Source organism: Myotis daubentonii, chromosome 15 (assembly GCF_963259705.1).
Source record: "Myotis daubentonii chromosome 15, mMyoDau2.1, whole genome shotgun sequence".
Lineage (NCBI taxonomy): Eukaryota > Metazoa > Chordata > Mammalia > Chiroptera > Vespertilionidae > Myotis > Myotis daubentonii.
In genome coordinates this window covers 29,138,000-29,158,991 of record NC_081854.1, presented here as the reverse complement: position 1 = coordinate 29,158,991, position 20,992 = coordinate 29,138,000, and the positions used below count along the sequence as shown (strand labels likewise).

Genomic DNA, 20,992 nt, shown 5'->3' with positions numbered 1-20,992 from the left:
TGACTTATTTCACTTAGCATGATACTCTCCACGTCCCTCCATGCTGTCTCAAAGGGTAAGAGATCCTTCTTTTTCACTGCTGCATTGTATTCCATGGTGTAGATGTACCACAGCTTTTTTATCCACTCATCTGCTGATGGGCACTTGGGCTATTTCCAGAACTTAACTATTATAACTTGTGCTGCTATAAACATAGCGGTGCATACATTCTTTCTGATTGGTGTTTCAGGTTTCTTAGGATATATTTCTGGAAGTGGAATCACTGGGTCTAATGGCCGATCCATATTTACTTTTTTGAGGAAACTCCATATTGTTTTCCATAATGGCTGCACCATTCTGCATTCCCAACAGCAGTGCACTAGGGTTCCCTTTTCTCCATACCCTCGCCAGCATTTGTGATTTGTTGATGGTAGCCATTCTGACAGGTATGAGGTGATACCTCATTGTCATTTTAATTTGCATCTTTCTAATGATCAGTGACTTTGAGCATTTTTTCTTGGTCATCTGTATGTCCTCTTTGGAGAAATGTCTATTTAGGTCCTTTGTCCATTTTTTAATTGGATTGTTTATCTGCCTTTCATTAAGTTGTATGAGTTCCTTATATATTTTGGATATTCACCCTTTATAAGATGTATCATTGCCAAATATGTTCTCCCATACAGTGGGCTCCCTTTTCATTTCCCAAAACCTTCTTGGCCCTGCCAGCAGGCACCGCTGATGTGGGGCCGCCAGGACCTCCATTCCCTGCACCACTGCTCATGGTGCCAGGCTTGGTGTGGGCAGCCCTGAGGTGGTGGTGGCAGGCCGCAGCAGCTGCAGCTCCTCCCGGTGTATGGTACCTAGGCCGACGGTGCTGGGCTGCTCAGGGCTCTCTGGGGTTCGCTCTCGGCTCCTAGTACCCATTGAACTGCTGGTTTCTTAAGTTGAAACTTTAGGTTATTGATTTGAGACCTTCTCTCTTTTCTAATATGTGCCTTTAATTATATAAACTTCCCTCTAAGCACTGCTTTAGTTGTACTCCCCCCTTCTTGGTTGGGTTGTATTTTCATTCAGTTCAAAATATTTTATAATTTTCCTTAAGACATCTCCTTTGACTCATGGATTATTTATAAGTGTGATATTTATTTTCCAAAGGTTTAGAGATTTTTCTGTTATTGATTTCTAGCTTTTGGTCAGAAAACATGCTTGATATGATTTCAGTGTTGTTGTTGTTTTAATTTGTTAAGGTATACTTTATGGCCCAGAATATGTGGTCCTGCTTGTTAATGTTGGTTCTGCTGGTTTGGGCTGGAGTGTAAATGTCAATTAGATGCAGATGGTTAAGTTCTTCCACAGCCTTGCTGGTTTTCTGACTACTAGTTCTCTTACTAAGTGAGGAGTGTTGAGTTCTCCAATAGGCCAGCGGTGGCTTACCAGAGGAACGGACCTGTGACCTCACAGGTGCCTCCTCTGCAGGTGCTTTTCCTGGCACCATGGAAGCCCCTGCTCAGTTTCTTATAAAACCCAGTCTCCCTGCTACCCTTCACTGTGGTCACACTAGAGAAGCACTGAGCTTCCCTGCCTTCCACGACCACGTGAATTCCAGTGCCAGTGTCTCCTGGCTCCCAAGTCTTCCTCCTGGAGCCGCCCTGTCCGTAGACTGGTCTGTCAGCTTCCTTTTCACCAAGCAAAGTAGCACCTCCAAAAGGCTCTCCAGCGGGTGCTACCAACTCGGAGCTGCTCCAGTTGCCATAGGCAGGGCACGGGCTGCTGCTTGCTTCTCCTGGGTTCCGTGGTTTGTCTGAGAAATGCCCTGGACACAGGATTTAATGGGAAGCCAAGAACATGGCTTTTAGAAGCGGACAGCTAATCCAGCCAGGTCCAAGCTCTGAGCCCTGGCCACTTACTCACATCTACAGTCTACAGGATGGAGCTATTTGAGGATGAAGAGATGACCCGCAGCCCCACCCAGGGCAGGGTGAGCTGAGGGAGCAGCTCTGATTGAGTTTCTGTGTTGAAAGCTGTGTTTCTCAATCACCCAACAATATGTTCAATTTCAGAAAAGCATGGTGGTCCTCAGGTCGGGCAGGGGCTCAGGGAAGGCAGGTGGAGACCCCATCCTGGGAGGCGTTGCTCTGACGTGCACATTTCTCTCCCACACCACAGGTGACCCCAGGATTCAAGGAGAAGGAAGGGGAGCTCTTGGTCAGGGGACCCACTGTGTTCCGTGAATACTGGGGCAAACCAGAAGAAACGAAGAAAGCGTTCACCTCAGATGGCTGGTTTAAAACAGGTGGGGCTGGGGCAGAGAGGGAGAGCCACCGGAGGAGGGGGCCTGAGGGGAGAGAAGGAGTGTGACGTGGCCACCCCAGGTTGTCACCACACCTGGACACCTCAGAATCTCTGTCAAGGGCAGAGACAGGGCTGGGGGTGCACTTGTGTCTCACATATTTGTGGCTGTATCCCTTTCAGCCTCTGAGAGGAGGCTCCTGAGGCCGCAGCCCCCTCCTGGTGGTCCCATTGCCCATCTTGGGTCAGGACACGCACACCCCCTTCCCAGTCGCCACTGCACTCTAAGTAGGAGTTCCTCCTCACCCTCTTCCACCCACCCTCCCTCTTAGCCCATCATGCTTCGAAAATTTACCCTCCCCCACTCAGGATCAAGTTGTGTGATGGAATGTGGTTTATTTGTGGTGTGGGTCATTCCTTTCCCTATTCCCTACTAAAGTCTGCACTCTGGGTCAGCTGCCCAAGCTAGCAAGTATAAACCTGTCATTATAACCTGGGGCCCCAGCGCTGGGCAGAAAAGGGCAGCACTGATGGAATGCTCTGGTGGCCCCTCCCCCCCCCCCATACTGGCATCCTGTCACCTGGGACATACACCCAGAGCCTGATCTGAGGCACCTTCCATCCCCTGCCCCTGCCCGTCCCACATCCCTCCACCCTTCTGTCCTTCACCCTGTCCCCTTCTGTCCCTCCATCCCCCCACCTCCTTGGGCCCGGCAGACACTGGGATGTTTAGGTTTGCAGCTGCATGATTCCCTAGTGTGTGTGCTCATCCAAACACACACCAAAACATCGGTTCCCGACACCTAGATGGGGGATTCTGGGTGGTTTCTCCTTTTCTTTTTGCCTGTTTGTATTTCTAAAGCTTATGTCTTGGACACACATTAGTTCATAATAATCTTAAGGAAGTATTTTCTAAAAGCAAGGCCTGTTTTCACATGTCATCAGATGTGGCCCCATGATCAGAAACGTGCCTTGATCCTTCTGTGAGAGCAGAGCTCAGAAGAAAGGAAGCTGCCGCAGGTGGTATAGGATGCCGCGGGGGTCTCTGTGCAAATAGGACGGGAGAGAGGGTGTGTAAGAGACGGCCATGGCCCTGTGCCATGTGCTGCCTGGGGCTGACACTTGCACACATGTCATCTCAACAGGCTCAGGTCAGCGTGGATCTGTAGGGGGTGGATTCCATGTCCACTCTCCAGTCTGCTGCTGTCATGGGCCTGAGGTCACCAAGTGACAGAGCAGGGAGCTGTGTGGGCCCATCGAGTCGGGGCTTGAGGATGAAGGGACAGATAGAAAGCCCTACTGGGAGGTATCAATGGCCCCCTTTCTGCCCCCGTGCAGGTGGCACTTAGGGCTGGACTTGCTGATCCCAGCCAGTCCCATGTCCACCCTGCGGTCCCACAGCCATCATGGCTTTCTCTCTCACGTACCCTCAGAAGTGTATTTCCTAGCAGCTGTGGTTGGCATGTCCTGTCCCCCTGGTCCCTCCACACTGGGCAGAGAGCAGATTCGTGGAGGGTTCTGAAGGGTTTGCAGAAGGGATATGTGTTGGCCCCCAGAACAGAGACCAGTGCCCCCAGGAACCCTGGCAGGAGAATTTGGGGTGCTGCTGGTCAGTAGAGGGCCCCATTTTGGGGACTCAGGAGTCCAGGTGACCTGTTTTGGGCCCTCCTATCTCTGCCTGTGACAGGATGTAGTCAGTACATTAACACACGCCCATCTGGTTTACCTATAAACATCTGCGTTAATACATGTCTGTCTCTATAATTGTCCTTCAAATGCAGATATTTAGGAAATACTACTTTTGAACTAATTGTGCTTTTTATGCATCCCTTCTTTAGCCATCTAAATGGTCCCAATTTGGAAACCTGACTTACTTTGTAGCCATCTTCTTTTATTTTAAAATTCAGATAAAAAAGCTGCAGATATTTTTTCTTTAAAAGCACAGGAACCAAAACCCTGTGGATTTTGCCGATAGCAGGGCTGACTGAGCACTGGGGCGGCAGCCACGCAAAATGTGGGGCAGTCAGCGTTCAAACATTTTAGTCACTGCTCCTGATGAATATTTCAGTTGAAAAGGAATAGTATGCATTAATTATTGTAAAGAGATGTCTTTAGGAGAAAATGATTTTGAAATTCAGTTTAATTTCATTGTAATGCACTGCAAACAGGAAGGGAGTATGTGTGTTTAATTGGCTCTCGGGGGTGAGGCCTGGAAGCCGCATGCCTTTGTCACAGGCCATTAGCGATACAGACTGCATAATGAGAGCGCGCAATCAGCTCACAGCTGCCGGCTCCTACGGGGAGAGCATGATATTAAATAGAAATCAGGATAAATTAAACTTAACCCTTTCCCTAGCCAGCCCCTCCTGCCATTCAAATTCGAATTCTGGCAGGAGCTGGCAGGTCCTCCTCCGACCAGTTCCTCTCAGTGGCCTCCTCCATGTCTAGATGACAGGAGACAAGCTGGCCACTTCCATTCCAGCCACTGTGGCCCTCCCTGCCCTGTGTGCCTGCCTCCTTCCCTGCAGCCCGGTTCTGCCAGGGAGCACACGTGGGGAGCTCCTTGTCAGCCCCCAGGGCTCCCAGCTGCCTCTCAGGGAAGAAATCAAAGCGCCCTCCCCCGACCCCACCCCGACACTTTCCTGACAGCCGCAGTGCCTTTGGACTCTGAGTCCACCCAGCACTGCCACACCCTCAGAGAAGTTGGCCCACACACACAGGCGATTCTAGGACCCAGGCATCCTCAGGGCTTTATATTGACCCTGCTGTCGGAGCTGAGGACATGGGGGTAAAGACACAGGTGTGAGGACAGGGCTGAGACGGGGACGTGGGGATGAGAGCACAGGCTGCACCTGAGAAAACAGAGATGAGGACACGGGGCCCAGGTGAGGACACGGAGACGCAGATGTGGGGAAATGAGGGCATGGGATGGAGGTGAGGACAGAGATGACAGCAGGGATACGGGATGGCGCTGGGGCACGGGGACAGAGCTGAGCAAACACGTAGCTCCTACTGCCTTCTCGGTGCTTTTCCCTGAGCAGTTTTGTCATTTTAAAGAGACTGATAACTGAACGTGAGGAAACAAAAACGGCATCTCTGATTATTTCAAAGAATATGCATCATACACTGTTAATGTTGGAAAGTGACATAGTAAATAGTCAACTCTGTTTACCTAGTTTTAGATAAATGCATGTGTAGAGGGTACTTAGGTACCTGGGAGAAAGAGCCATGGGAAAATCACCAGAACATTGCCAGGGTGTCTGGTAGTGCCTCTTCCCTTTTTGTTCTGCAATGAGCACATGATACTATTATCAGAGGCAAACATTAAAAGATATTTATTTAAGAAAACACATCTCCGGTAGGACAGCAGAAGAGAGAGCCTGATGTGGATTGGCTGGGCTGCCCAAGGTTTGCAGCCTCAGTGGAGCATAGAAATTCTCTGAGGTGTCGCTCTAATCGAGAATCAGGGCTGACCATGCAGCCCAGGAAGTCAATTGCTCACAGAGCCAGCCAACTTCAAGCTAAGATGACGGGCAGGTCACAAAAAAGAAATACAACTAGCCAAAAAATACAGAAGACGTTTCATTTTCTAGTGATAAAAGAGAGAAACAGGGAAACAAAGATTGCATCCTTTTGGCTAAACTGGCAAATTCTTAAAGAGCTGATGCTCAATGCAGTAAGGCCGGTGGGATTGTGTGGCCAGTGTTTCTATGAATCTATTTAAAGAAAAAAATTAGAGGTGATCAAAAGTGGATGATCAAAGATAGCTGGCGCAGAATTATTTATAGTGTGGGAAATTGGAATCACTTGCTCAGTGACGGGGAATGGTATGTGCATTGTGTCCCATCCAAACAGCAGAATAGTGTGAGACCTTAGAAACCTTATTTTCAAGACTAATGGCATGAGGGAACTCTGCTGGTGTGTGTCATATACACGTGTGTGCATGGGTGTCACATGTGGGCATGTTTGGCACAGAACTGACTCTTGCTATCGCTACATGATCTCATGTCCTCTTCTGTTTTCTCTCTGCTGGTACTTCCACAGTAAGCTTGTTACTCTTATAAGCACAGATAAGCACAAATGGTTTTTAAGTTTTACACTGAAGTTTAAGCCTTCTCATGTTAAGAAGGCCTCAGACTAGCACTCAGGAGTGACGTTTGCTCCGCTCACACCTTGCCAAGGCCTCTCACTCATAGCTGCTCTGAGCTCTGATAGGTTTCTCCTCAAGGAGTCCCTTTATTTTGACCAGTGAGCCGTGGTTAGGAATGAGGCAGAGGGTTGCCATACAGGGACCCGTGTCTCATGGAAGTGTGATGGCACATGTAACTGCAGGTGTCGCCACCTTCGCATCTGGCCGAGAATGACCATCTCGTACCCAAGCCTCGCTTCTCCCTGGAAGACGGGTCCCTGTTCCAAGACTCGGCTGTTCAGTCAGCAGCTGTCCGGGGGGTTCCCCCACTGTGCGATGCTGAGCCCGGCTGTGGCACCTCCTGTGTGCGGGAGCTGCTGTTGTGCTGTAGTCCTGTCTGGCCTACAGCCGTCTCCTGTGTGTGCTTTATTTTTTTATGTGGCTGAGAAACGCTTTGTTCCCGGTGGTCGTAAAGACGCTCTCCTTTATTTTCTTCTGAAGCTCGTCAGACCTCGCTTTCACGAAGCTGAGTCTTCGATCCGCCTGGAAGTGGCTTTCGAGTGAAGGGACGTCCCGGCCTGTGTTGGGCTCTGCTGCCCGCGGCTGCTCCTGGGCCTCGGTGCTGTTCCCTTGGCCTTTTTTGCCTGCACTGGTCAGTCCCAGACCTCTGGGCAGAGGGTGAATGTTTTGAGTTTTTGTTTTTCATCGAAGTTGTACACCAGGGCTCAAAGGTGCCACTGGTTTCCCCAGTTTGGGAACAGTTACCAGTGGCCCCAAGATGTGTTAGCTGTTTCTTTGCTGTTGATCCCCGTGTCCTAACTGACTGCTAATACCGCCCACCCCGTGGCCGCAGCACTCTCATCAGAGGTTGGTGTGCAGTGTCGGCACATGAGGCCCTGCACATTCCGTTCAGAGCTGAGCAGTGTGGGAACCGTGGCTGTTCCCCAGCTGGGGAAGGGCTTGTGTGTTCATCTATGTCCACATCCCCAGGCATGGATGGCCACCCTCTCTCCTTGGAAAAAAAAAAACCCCTCTTCAGTGTCCTGCTGCCCCAGCTGGGCTGTCCCCTCCGCATCCCACACAGCTCCCACCTGGGCCTCCACTGTCCGCGGTCCCCTCCTCCCTCCTGTTCCTGCCCCCACGGCTTCCTCCTTCCTCTCACTCCTCAGGTTGCAGCCCGCATCCCCCAGAGGCCTCCTGAGAATGGACACGTGCCTGGCAGTGTCTTCATTTGGGTTGGGCGGGGTACGGAATAGTGGGTTAGAAGTCAGCCCTTTATTGGTTTCTAGCTTCCGTGTTTGCTGCCAGCTGTAGCCATTATTCTGGTGCTTTGTGACCTTCCCCTGAAGAGTCCTAGGGGATCTTGTTTGTCCCCAGAGCCCACAGTTTGACTGGCTATGCACTGTGGGTGCTCTGACATTCCTGGTCCGCCAGCACTGGGAAACCATGTCCTGTAGTTCTGGGAATTGTTTGGCTGATTTTCTCCCCTCTGATGCCCAGCGACCTCTGGTGGCTGACAGTGAGAAGGGTGGTGGGCGGTGGAGCCCTGGGTGCTCACAGGCCCACTACCTCCTCATGCCTGCCCAGACGGCACCTTCTATCCCGGAGAACACAACGTGCTGCGAGGTGGGGCTCCACCTGCTTCTCACCGTCAGTCCTGCCTCCTCCTCGCCTCCACCTCCCACCAGGGGCCTCTGCCCACGCCTGGGGGTGAGTCAGCACCCTGCTGCCTCTCTCCATGTCCTCAAGGGTCTACTTCTTTGGGTCTGTGTAGTTGTTGATCACTGACTGATTCATCTGCTTTTCAGCTTTCCATTTTTTAAAAACATACTCTCCTTTCCTATTCTCCCTGTTTAAAACTTTGTACTTCTAAGAAGTTACTGTTGCTTTTGTTTCAAGGGAGAGAGGACTTGTGTTCACCCTGCCATCTCTCCCTGGTGGTTTTCAGGTGAGGTTTATGCTCCTGGAAGTTGTCGTGCCTTCATTTCCTTCTGGTGTCTTCCTTGGTCTCTGTCCCCCAGGAGTGGGTCAGCACAGCAGCCGCCAAGGTCTCGGCGTGGCAGCGGCTCCTCTCTTACCCACGGGCATCGTCTCCGGAGCCCACAGGACAGCTGCACCGCCACAGCCTGGTGGGTGACCTGCAGGCAGAGTTGAGACTCTGAGTGGAAACACGAGGGGCTCCAGGGCAGAGCAGCCGGGGAAGAGCTCACAGCAGTGGTCTCCGGCTCCCTCAGTTTCTTCAAGGACCAGGAGCCCGAATGCAGGGTGCTCCATGGCCACAGTCAGAGTGGGTCTGGGTCTCCTCCCTTGGTTTCCTCGCTCGCCTGCTCTAGCTTTCTGCACAGCCGGGATGCCGCATGGGGGGTGCCCAACACACCCCCTCCCCCCATCAATAGCTCACGATCCTTATCGGGACAGGGGCGGTGCTATTCCCATGTCACCCCAGTCAGGACTCTCGCCCAGCCAGGAGCACTTCGTCCCAGGACCACACATGGGCAAGGCCAGGCCCACCGCCCATGGTTCGCCCACATCCAGAAAGTTAGCCTCTGAGTGTGGGGAGATTTATTTCCATTCCAGTGCCAGGCGGAGAGTTGTGTGTAGGTCCTGCTGCAAACGCCTGTGCCTGAGCTGTGTGCGGCTCACTGTACTGATCACCAGGCCGTGTCTGTCGGAGCACAGCTCCCTGGCTGCAGCTGGTGGCAGGGGCAGGAGTCGGCACTCATCAGCAGGAGACCGACTCCAGAATCGGTACATTTCAATAAATATGTTGTTAGAAAAAGTGAAAGTTGTTGACTTGTTTGGGGTCTTGTGTCCAAAGCTCCCCAGCAGCACGACCCTCCCCATGAGGCTGGCTTCTGTCTGTCACTCTGTTGAGTCTGTGTTTGGCTTCCACGTGCCAGGCCCTGAGGATGGGGCTAGAGCCCTAAAGGATATAGGGAGGGTTCCACCCCATTGATGCTCATCCAATGATTCTGCACTGAGAAATCGGAAATCACAAATCACACACCACGTGGGGAGCACACAGGCAGGGAGGCCCTTCAGGTCGTGGTGTCCTCTCGGCAGCCTCTCTGAGAAGGCGCCAGCCAGGGGAGGCAGGGCGCAGGTCTCCAAGGGGAACCGCTAGCTCAAGGCAGAAGGGACATGGCGGTGCAGGGCTAAAGGAAGACTGGGCACTGGAGAGTTCCATCCTAGAGTCTCCCCTCAGCAGCTCACAGGGCCCATGTGCCTTGGGGGGCCTTGGGAAGCCTTCTCCTCTACGGCTAGAAAGGAATTCTGAAGCCATCAGGGGGACAGAGGTGCCGATGTGGGCAGCAGTAGCTGTGTGGCGGTGGCTGCCTTGAGGGCCGGCACGTGGCCTCCTAACTGTCATGGTCCACGGCATGGGCGCGCACACTCCAAGCGAAGCACCGCCACACCCAAGGCCAGGCGCCTTCCGGGCCTGCCAGAACCTCCTGAGGCAGGTGTGCGGCTGGGCGTTTGTGGAAAGACAGGTCTCCTGACCCCGCTGCCGTAGGAGTTCAGGCACAGCCTGTTACTGACAGGTGGCCGCCACGTCCTCTGACTCAGAAGCCTGGCGCCTCAGGGACACGAGCTGCACTGGCCCTCGGCTCTACCTTCAGCATGACTCAGCAGAATGTGCAACCCTAGGGCAGTTGCTGGGTCAAGTGGTGACCCTACCTGGTCTCCTTTCACCCAGACAGACACACTCACACACACCCCACCCCACCCCCGACACACACACACCCCAGTGTGGGCCTCCATGGAGGGGTCGTCCCTCACTGAGGGAAGAGCTGACTCAAGAGTCGCCTGCACAGCCCTGGCGAGCGAGCCCTGGCTCCTGTGATGCAGGGCCTGCCAGGTCAGAGGGTTGGGAGAGAGCAGGTGTTCCCAGAAAGGTGGAGCCGCGCCTGCGGAAGAGTCCAGCCTGATCAGGGGCATCTAATTAGCATCCTGGTAGGCAATGTCCCACACTGTGACACTTGTTCTCAGTCATAAACTTCGTTAATACAGATTCTTCCTTTAAGGAATTATTGCCTCATTATAATGTGCTGCAGATGCTGCGAGTGACCTGCATAGGAGTGAGCCCACGAGGTGGGGTGGAGGAGCCCATGGGTGGGGGTGCTCCCCTGGGGTTTGAGGAGGGGAATGTCTCCATAAGCCAAGCAGCAATTTCTTAAAACTTCTTATTTTGAAATACAGATTCACAGGCAGTCACAAGTAATGTGCAGAGAGGTCCTTGCATCTGTCCCCGGTTTCCCCAGGTGACTGTCCAGCGTAACTGGCGCATTACCAAAGCCAGTTCCAGACACTGTTCTTGCTCCATGTCGTCTCGTCTTCCCGCATGAACACCAGGGCACCGTCTGGCCTCGCGCCCTGTCATCCGGGCGGGTCTGCCCTTTCTCAGTGTGGCTGCACAGGGGCTCTGGGAGTCCAGTCTCTGCTCCCTCCGAGCTGCAGAAATTCCCCACCACACTTCCTTCTTTCCTTAAGTCTGTCTGCCCCGGGCTCTTTGGGGTTTGGAGACTTGCTTTGTTCCTTAACTCTTTCCCTCCTGGACACCGCCCAATGCAGGTGCTTTCATGCCCAGAGTGGGAGCCAAGGCAGGCACACGTCGTCCTACTCCTCTGGGCGCATGACTGGGGGTGGCACCGGCAGTCTTCCTGTGTAAATAATGGCAGTGTGGGGCTGCCCTGTAAACAGGTGGCTCCCACCCTCGCAGGCTTCTGTGCTGCGTCATCTCCCCATTCCCTCGAAGGCCGAGGACCCCTTTTTCTGAAACCACTTCCGTCAGCACCACTGAGCACACATGTCACCGGCCTGCAGGCAAGCCTCGTGCTCAGGAAGAGCGCCGTGGTCAGAGGCTCCCTGGAGCCCTGCCGGGGACATGTCCCTTGCTGGGACTTAGCACTGTCCCGGGCAGTATCCAAGGAAGTTGTAGAGGGATGTCAGGGTCCCCGTTTGGAGCCTCAAGGAGCCACACGGGCCTCGCCTCTCAATTCTGAGCATGCCTTTTGGGTGCATTGCCTGATCATCCTGCCCCCCAGTGCAGCCAGGGACTCCGGGTCTCCAGGCAGCGCGGGGTTACCCTGAGACAGAGTGGTACGACACTGGCATCCCGTGGACCTGCCCTCCACAGACCCTCCATGTTCACCCCTTGTCCCTCTACTCTTTCCAATTGCCCTTGACCCAGAGAAGGAGAGTTCCCCACCCGGCCCCCTCCCACCTTCCTAGAGTCTGGTGACTCCTCTCCCTCTCTCCAGGGCCCCCTCAAAGCTAGAATCCTCAAGAGTCCTTTCCTCCACTGTCCCAGACCTTCATGCCACAGTAGCACCTCCTCCACTGATGGTCCCAGGCCCTTCGCATTCCTGAAAGCAGTGTTAGTCTCCTGCTGTCTTCTAGATCCCTCCCAAACATTCCCCTCTGTGAGCCTTTGCCCATAGGCCTCTGGTTGGCTCCCTTGCCTCTGGCCTCTGCTCCTCCACGGTGAGCTGAGCGGTCAGAGCAGATGGCTCTGAGGAAGCTCTGGGAGCGCTGAGCTTGTGGGCCTCACCCCTGCCTGTCACTCGTTGGCCACAGCCACTCCCACAGCCCGAGGCTGTCTCTGCAGCTTTCCCAGCGGCTAGAAGGGCCCTTATGAGACAGGCTTTCTCAGAACTGTTTCCGGTTCTCCTTGCTCAGTGTTTCCCTGGACAGCCGCCTTTGCCCCTCCAGGTTCTGTGTCCATCCTTACAAAGCCCCCACTGGCCAAGCTTTCCCCAGGCCCCCAGTGCACCCCACCCAGGAGGTGGGCCAAAGAGCTCAGACTCCTTTCTCCTTCACCTGTTGGTCCTAATCCAGGCCTGCCCTCCTGTGCTCGGGTGCCCTCGCTCTGCCTGCTGTCCCTCCCATCCTGTCTCCCACCTGGGCATGGCTGCAGCCACAAGCGGGCACCGTCATCACGCTGCCCTCCAGTTTCCACAGGGCGGCAGGAAGGAGCTTTCAGATGCAAATGTCCCTTCACCCCATGCCAGGCTTCCCTCAGCCCCCAGGGCGCTCGGTAGAGACAGTGTCCCGCACGTCCTGCACTGTCCACCCCACCACCCTCGGGGCTCCTCACAGCCTTGCTCCTGCTCCCACAGGACTGCACCACATGCCCCTGGCACCCTGAGCCTCAGCCCACTCTTGCCTCCATTCACGTGCTGCTTCCCCTCCGGCCGGCCTCCACGGAGCCAGGCTGCCCTGCCTCTGCGCCTAACCGGCCAGCAAATGCTACTGAGCTCACTGCCCCAGGACAGAGCACAGCTCCTCACCTGGTGGGGGTGTCCTGGGGCTGCTGGAACCACTCACCACTAACCAGAACTCCAACAGGAATCTATTCCCTCCCAGTCTGGAAACTAGAGGTCACAGGGCCATGTTCCCTCCGGAGGCTCCAGGGGAGGCTCCCTGCCTCTCCAGCTCCTGGGGGCTCCAGGTGTTCCTGGCTTGTGGCTACGTCACCCCGACCTCTGCCTCTGTCCTTACACGGCCTTCTTCTGTGTCGTATCTGCCTCTGCCTCCCTCTTTTAAGGACACGTGTGATCACATGGGAAGCCCCCTGGGAAATCCAGCATGATCTGGACTACCTGTCATCGTGTGTTGGTTTTGCCTGACAGTGATCCAAATAAGTGACCGGGACTCTCCCGCGTGTGCACCTGTCCTTCCTTGGCATCTAAATCCCCAAATCCCTCCATGATACAACTTCCATATGTCTCCAGCACCATCCCCTCCGTTTCGGTGCCTGGTTCTCTCGGAGGAGACCCTAGTTCTCGCTGCTCTGCATCAGGCTGGTGACAGGAGACAGGTGCTGGAGGAAGCCACCTTCCACCGCGAGCTGGCGTGCGGGAAGGGGACACCTGGAGATGCCAGAGAAGTGATGTCTGAATAGGCTGAAGGGAGGAGAGGCAGCAGATGGAGGACTAGAATATTGCAGGCCGGAGCCGTCTTCCTGCTCCAGGGCAAGGGGATATGGTCAGGGGCTGCAGAGTGGCCATGGGGGTACAGCTATAGGGGGCTCTCACCCTGGCTTAAGCTGCATTTGCACAGAGTAGGGCTGAGAGCAGCCCTTTGAAAGAGGGTGCAGGTGACATCGGCAGAGGCCCTGAAACCATGATGGCCGTGCTCCGGGCAGTGGGGGCAGGCAGGGCCTGGGTCAGGCAGCAGTACCTCTCCGCTGAGTCCCTGGGCTCGTGGAGGCCAGCAGGGTCAGGTCAGGAAGCCCCTGGAAGGTCTCAGCCAGGACGGGGAACAGGATGACAGCCTGGACTGAGGCCGAACTCTGCATTTACATGGCAGGCAGCTGGCAGCCATGGAAACATGGAACACCGTGCAGATGTTTAGTGCAGAGAAGACAGGACCAGAGCAGAGGTGGGAGGGAGGTCACGGAGGCCTGGTGTCCACCCCTGTCCCTGCAGCCACTCCTGTCACTTCACACCCGCGCCTCAGGCTGTCCCGGCCCCATGATGCAGCTTTCTAACGCCTCTCATTTCTTATGCCTCCTGTCGGGGCGGGTGAGAACCACCACGCCGCAGCCCGTGCTCTGGGAGCCTGGCCTTCCCGCTGCACTATAAATAAGCCAGCAGCCCGTCCAAGCACACCCATCCGTCTTGTTTAATAGACTGGAGAGCGCCCCGCACCGCGGCAGGTCTCAAGGAGTGGTGCAGTGATGGATGGCTCCTTCCTGCATCGGACGCATGATGTATAATGAAATATTTATGATTTATTTCAGCTAATAACCCGGCATGAAGTGCAGGGTGTGAGAGCAGGCGGGTGAAACAGCACTCCTTGCAGCGGGCGGGATGGGGGTGTCCCCAGGTGCACATGCCACACATTCACACATGTATATACACTGACACACGTGTGTGCACTCACACAGCCCGCCTCACCACACCCTCGTTGCCCCAGGCTGGAGTGCAGACCTCCAGCTCCTGGTTGTCCTCCGTCCCACCCCCTCTCATGCTCGGTGATGTCTGAGAAGGGACTCTGGATCCTTAGCTGGGAGGGTTCCTGCCAGGGTGATGCCCAAGAGAAGCAAGATGGGGAAGCAGGCAGTGAGCCAGGGGAGCAGGAAGTCCCTTTTCTCCTGTCAGAGACCCACATGGCACCAGGAGCGCCCTACCAGGAAAGGCCACGGTGATACCCAGCTCTACCAGGGCCCTGCCGAGGCTGGAACCCGACTGCAGACATTGGCAGACAGCGATCCTCTTTCCTCTCTGTTTTCAGGGGCCTGAGAGACAGGTGTCCTGGGCAGTGACAGTGCGGGCCTCTCCATTGCACCTGCATAGGGTCACAGCCAGAGGGTGTCCGCTGTCAGCACCACAGATTGAGAGCACAACCGTCAAACTTTGTGCTTGCTGCCTTGTCCCAAAATTGCCCCCCACAGCCAGCGTACCAATAGTATTGATGGGCACAGATGCAGGCACCCACCCATGTCCATGTGTCCTCTGTGCCTGCCCCAGCACGCCTCCTGGTGACCAGAACCCCTTTCCTCAGGCGACACAGCCATGTTCAAGGACGGCAGCTACTGGATCCGGGGGCGCACATCAGTGGACATCATCAAGACGGGTGGCTACAAGGTCAGCGCCCTGGAGGTGGAGCGGCTGCTGCTGGCGCACCCCAGCATCAAGGGTGAGTGGCCGTGGTGCTGTCGGCAACTGTTCCCCAGGACTTGCTCCAGGGACCCCACCTCCCCGGCATTTCCTGCACGTTCTTGCTACTCTGTAGCCTGCAGTGACCACTTGGTGTTTAAGGTGCCCACCCTGTTATGTGCACAGATGTGGCTGTGATCGGTGTTCCGGACATGACGTGGGGCCAGCGGGTTACTGCAGTGGTGACACTGGAAGAGGGACACTCACTGTCCCACCGGGAGCTCAAAGAGTGGGCCAGGTAAGGGCAGGCAGGGCCGGCGGCCCTCATGGGGTCAGGGGAGGGAACTTTCCCACCTCAGGAATGGGTGGGCAGGGAGTGGACTGTCCCATGGCCTGGAGGGGACAGGTGGGGGCTGGGCCTTGCTGTTGTTCATCTTGGGGGAGGACTCGGAAGGTCAGGCGACGTGGTACTTACATGAGGCTGCCCCAATGGGGGGCTCCAGGGCCTCTGTAATGATGGCAGAAGCAGATGTGGAACCGTGCGTGCCCATCACCGCAGGGCCGGGAGCCCTCGCAGGGGGGTGGGAGCTCCCACGCCCACCGTGCGGCGCAGACAGGCCTGGAGGAAGGTTCTGAGACGGCAGAAACACTCGCTGTGGACAGTGCCCCGTGGTGAGCGAGCACGTCCTCTCCTGGGTTTAGGAAGTCTTGGCGGGGACGGCCGGTGAACCTGGAGCCAGATCCAGAGCACCCACCCCTCGGCCATGCTCTAAACAGCGGTCTCCAGCCGGTGGTCCGTGAGGTCAGAAGGTTGGCGGCCACTGCTGTAAACCACGTGCGCTGAGCATGGGCATTCCCCATGCCCATTGGCTGCTCACTGCCACCCAAGGCCAGAGCTCCCCCGTCTGCAGCAGCGCAGTCCCTGTCCCTCACCCTGCATCTTGGCCGGTTTGCCTTCGCCTAACCCTAGCCCCTCCCCCAGGAGCCTTTCTGCCATCTGCCTGGTCCCGTGGTTTCTCGGTCCCAAGGCTCACAGAACCCTTCCCTGGGCCCTGTGGTCAGCCCCAGGGCCCACCCCAAATCCCTGCCCCATCCTTGTCAAGGCCAGACAGAACTGGACAGGACAGGGGGAGGGTGTAATGGGACCATGGAGCAGTGGCCCTCCAGCTCAGAGAGGCAGTTAGTAATCTCCGAGTTCTTTATCTAAATCCAAGAATTTCCTCCTATCTATCTCTTCTCCCCACATCCTCCTCCACCCCAGCTTGCCTCCTCCTCGGTGCTAAAGATATTTTTGGCTTGTCCAACATGATTTCACAAACAGTAGGAATCCTGGTTTCATCAGGGCAGCACAGCTGGGCAGTTAGATCCCCGGGATTTGCAGAAGCACAGTCGGAGCACTGCTGTTTAACAAGAGGAGAAGCAGCTTTGATTAAACAATTACTCTGTTAACAATTCCATGTGTGTATGTGAGTACCGGGTGGATATGTGTGTACATATGTGTATGTGTGTGCACTTGTGTGCATGTGTGTGTACGTGTGTATCCTATGCCGACAGCTCCCAGAGAGTTTCGGGTCCAAGTCTGCAGTCGCACATTAACCTGGGGCTGTCCCCAGGCAGGTGCCCGCATGCCCCTCACCCTCACCTCGGCTCTGCGTCTCTCAAATTCAGCTCAGGCTTCTGGCCCAGCCCCCAGCAGGTCCTGTCCTAATGGTCATGGCTGTGACTGTGGGTGTGCGAAGACCCTAAAACGGGCGCTTTGTGCAGGGGATCTGGGGTGCTTTGGGGAGATGCTCCCCGGAGAACAGGACTGGGCGGAGCAGTTGGCTAGGCTGCCGTGTGTCTCCGTGAGGACGGTCAGACTGAGGCTGGTGTCTGGGCCTTTGTGTCCTCAGATTGGCAGCCACTGGGTGTGACACAGGCTGTCCACCCCATGGAGGGGAAGAGGGTCTTCCTTTCAGAGCCACCCTCTGCGTCCCCCGTGTGGGTGCAGGGATGGGGAGAGGAGCCTCCCCCCGACTCTTGGACACTGACTTTTTAGTAAGGCTGTGTTTCTTTCTATGTTCACTATCATTTGGAGGCTTTTAAAAAATATATTTTTTAAATAACGTTTTCTCTTTTGCTATTTTTTTTTTTTATTTCTGAAGATTCTTGCCGTCCTCTCAATCTCTCTACTCCCCAGGTAAAGAGCTGTCTGCCTCCCCATGCTGTGCTTTTAGCAGGGGTCACAGGGAAGCTGGCAGCCCCAGCTCAGGCAGCATGTCTCCGCGGGGGCGGGGGCATGGTCTCAGAGCTGGGTACACTACCAGGTGTGCAGGGTCTAGGACACGGACAACCTGCCACCCTTCCATCCCCCAGACTGCCGACTGAAGTGGGCCAGGTGGGACTTCCACACCCGGGAAGAATCCTCAGTGTCAGCACCCAGTCAGACCATGATGAGTCATGATGGTGGCTAAAGTCCTGTCCCTCTGCCCCTTCCTCCCTCCTCCAAGGAGACGTGTTTGGGAGGCGCTAGGCAGTATCTCCACTGTCCATGGATTTTTTCACAGGGAACCTTGCTCCCAACGGGCGGCTCAGCTTTGCGGGACTCCTGTGCGGGATCTCACTTTGCTGAAGCGGCTCTGAGAGCTCTGTATGAGGCCAGTGGCTAAGCTGGGACCCTTGGAGGAAAGCAGGCCCAGCTCACAGACTGTCCTGCAATGAAGGGATCACTGTTCTTGGAAATGCAGGGCCTGCGGATTTTAAGCCTGTGTTCTTCACAACACGTTTAGGTCATTTTAATTTTTATACTTTTTTCCCTTTTTTAGTGGTTGCTAAGGTGGGGTTTTACTGTGCATCTTTAACTTTCCAGGCTCTCTCCTGTGACATCGGCCTCTTCATGCATGGACAGACTGTGGCTATTATTGCTGTGCATCTACTTTTGTATTTGTCACACACCCACACTACCTTCTTTTATTTTTGTTAAGCGGTTACTCCTAAAGAGAAGTCAGTAGTAAGGACATTGTGTCTGTTTCCCGGCTCCGCTGCTCTTCCTGCCTTGGCTCACCCTCAGTTCTGTCGGCAGCATTTCCTCCTGCCTGCAGACACGCTCCCATCTGGTGCTGGTCTGCTGGTAAGGAACTTCATCAGCGTCTGTGTGTCTAAAAAGGTCTTTAATTTCACCTTCATTCTTGAAAGATACTTTTGCTGGACGTGGGATTCTAGATTGACTGGTTTTTCTTTTCGTTCCTGGAAAATGGTGCTCTACTACCTTCTCACCTGCACTGTTCATTGTGGGAATCTGCCATCATCTCAGGCCACACCCCCAGACCCGCCTGGGCCCTCTTCTCTCTGGGCCCTGGCACCCAGCTCAGTGCTGGCATGGTAAAGAAAATGGAGTCGGGGGAGAGACACAGAGCACGACGTGCCACCCAAATACCACTGGAGACACCGAGTTTTGGCAGCCAGGCTGCAGAGCAGTGGGCAGCTACATTTCAGGAGCAAGTTGAAGTGTTCCCCCTGCTGCACTGTCAGTCCTGGTGGCTTATTCCCGCCAAGTCCAGCCTGGCCCCACATGTCCTCCAACCCTAGTGGGCAGCCCCGGCCATCTCCTGCAGCTGCCAGGACAACAGATGGTGGCACTGTCTCTCCTCATGAGCCAGCAGCAGCCTGCACTCAAGTACCCTGGAGTGGGAGCCACACCATAGCCCTGGCCTGCAGCAGCCTGTTTAGGGAAGGAGCTGCCCTGAGATAGCAGTGTGTTCAGGGCTGTATTGCTAATGCTTTCTGCCTGTGGGCAGGTGGACCCAGCCTACAAGGTGGATTGGGCTCATGTTTATTCATAAGCACCAGACTGTTTAGGCAAGAATTGGGGTTTCTTGTCCACCCCCACCACCAGCTCCTTGCTACTAATCCTCAGTGGCCAAGGCCCCACAGCTACAGAATGGAGGGCCACAGCCACCTGTTGGCCCTGGGCAGACACTGGGGGCCATGTGTCCTGCAGCCCGCTGTCTGCATCACTCCGGCCTGGCCTGAAGGTGGTTGTCAGCAGATTGGAGTCCCTGTGTCCCAGGAGGCTGGGAACTGCCACCCAGGCAGCATCCAGTGCTTCTGCAATTTCCTTGCAAAGGGGCACGTGGCCCGGGTGTGGCTTCAGAGAGCAGGGAGCAGCAGCTCTTGTCTGCCCAGATAGGGCCCCGGGGGGGAGAGTGTGGGCCTGCAGCCTAAGGAGGGGTTCCCGAGCAGAGCCTACGGGTGTGGGACCCAGCATGTGGCCGCACACGGGAGGACACACCATGTAATGGGGGGCCCCTCAGGGGAGTGGGGGCTACAGGCTAGAGCCACCCCTGGACTAACGCTGGTGCTGCTTGAGCGCTGGGCTCTGGTGCAGGGAGGCCGCCTTCTCCACCCGTCTGGCTAAGGCGCTGCAGTGACCAGGCTGCAGGGTGGGCTTATCCTCACCCCCACCCCGGGGGGCAGAGGGGCATTTCTGTTAGCATGTCCTGCAGGAGGGCACCCTCCCAGAACAAGCACAGATATGACCAGGCCGGGAGGTGGGTGCCTTCTGGGCCCGGAGTTCCTGCCACTCAGGTCACACTTGTCTCTGCAGAGGCGTCCTGGCCCCGTATGCTGTGCCCTCAGAGCTGCTGCTGGTGGAGGAGATCCCAAGGAACCAGATGGGGAAGATCAACAAGAGGGACCTGGTCAGGCAGTTCTACCCGCACAGCCAGGGAGCACCGGAGGCCAGGCACCCGTGAGCCAGCAGCTGCTCTACACCCAAACCCCCAGTTGGGTGGAACAGAGTCCGGCCTGATGGAGTAAGATCACAGCCAGAGGCCTCCTCTGTCCGTCCGTGTGGCCACATCCACACCTTTGCCTGGTCAGGCCCCAGGAGGGTCCAGGTGTCACTCAGGGATGCAGGTCTCCACAGGAAATTCAGTAAAGCTTCTCAGAGAAAAACGCCTGTGCTGTGCTGTCTACCCGGGGCTGCGTGGGGGCTGTGCGGCAGGGACAGAGAATGCACTTGTCTGCACACACGTGCACGCCACGCGGCCCGGTGTCCCCCCTTTGTCCAGGATGCCCAGGCCGCCGCCTCAGGTGGCCTGGACCCCTGCAGAACCTCCTGATTGAACCCCGACTGCTCTGAGGAGCCCACCTGGAGGACAGGCCCAGGCATCCAGGTGAGGGGGTTTGGGCGTGCCATCATCCCTTCTGCCCTCCCTGGGGTTTCTCAGTGTGTCTCTAGAACAGTCCACGTCACAAGGGTGGCTTCACTGAGCCCCAGGGAGTGGCAGAGGCTCATGTAGGCCTTCAGGCCAAGCCGACCGCCATAGGGACAAAGCTCAGGCAACCAGAGGGCCAGGGAAGCTGAGTGTGTGGACCCCCTGCTGAGCAGCTGGGTGCAATCCCTCAGCCCCCACAAAGGGCCCACAAACTTCTGGGCTGGGCCAGGTGGCCTTATTTCAGTCTCTGTGGCTACATGGTCCCTGTGGAGCCGCTCACCTCCATGGTTGTGGTGTAGATCCCGCTGTTCTGTGGAGTCCAAATCCTCTCAGTAGCCAGAGGCTGACCACCAGTGGCCCTGCAGCTGCTCCACCTTGACCCTTAACCCCCACCCGCTCCATGCTGTCCCCACCACATACCCCTGTACTCCCACAACCCCTCCTTTCAGTCTTTGTCTAAATGCCCCCTCTCCTTCCCAGACCACCCCCGCCCCCCCGCACCCAGACAGGCCCTGTCCTCCACACTCCTGGCCACCGTTACACAGACCTCGGCGTTCCCACTCCCCGCTCTTGGCCATGTTGATTCCGACGCACGGGTGCCCTTTGTACACTCTGAGCAGAGAAACCAAAGGCTTCTGGACAGTTTACCAGAGACCTGGGCAGCTCCTCTGCCCACAGCTGGTGGGAAGTGGCCCTCACAGCACAGCAGGAGTCTGGCCCTGACTTTTCCAGAACCTGTCTCCAAACTGTGTGTCTGAAAGAGCAGCAAATCGTGGGAACTGGAGGAGCCACCC

At 55.8% G+C, this 20,992-nt stretch overlaps 1 protein-coding gene across 3 annotated transcripts in view; it reads left to right on the top strand.

The window, feature by feature from the left end:
• Positions 1 to 20,638, top strand: part of ACSF3 (acyl-CoA synthetase family member 3) — a 79,731-nt gene extending 59,093 nt beyond the window's left edge. Inside the window, exons 7-10 of one of the 3 annotated variants that reach the window (XM_059667052.1) lie at positions 2,146 to 2,272; positions 14,872 to 15,040; positions 15,187 to 15,298; positions 19,586 to 20,638. In XM_059667052.1, coding sequence (XP_059523035.1) covers positions 2,146 to 2,272; positions 14,872 to 15,040; positions 15,187 to 15,298; positions 19,586 to 19,789 — 612 coding nt within the window. In that variant the 3' untranslated portion in view covers positions 19,790 to 20,638. The remainder of the gene's footprint in view (positions 1 to 2,145; positions 2,273 to 14,871; positions 15,041 to 15,186; positions 15,299 to 19,585) is intronic. The other 2 variants (XM_059667051.1, XM_059667053.1) reach the window with 2 other exon arrangements.
• The last annotated feature ends 354 nt before the right edge of the window (positions 20,639 to 20,992 follow it).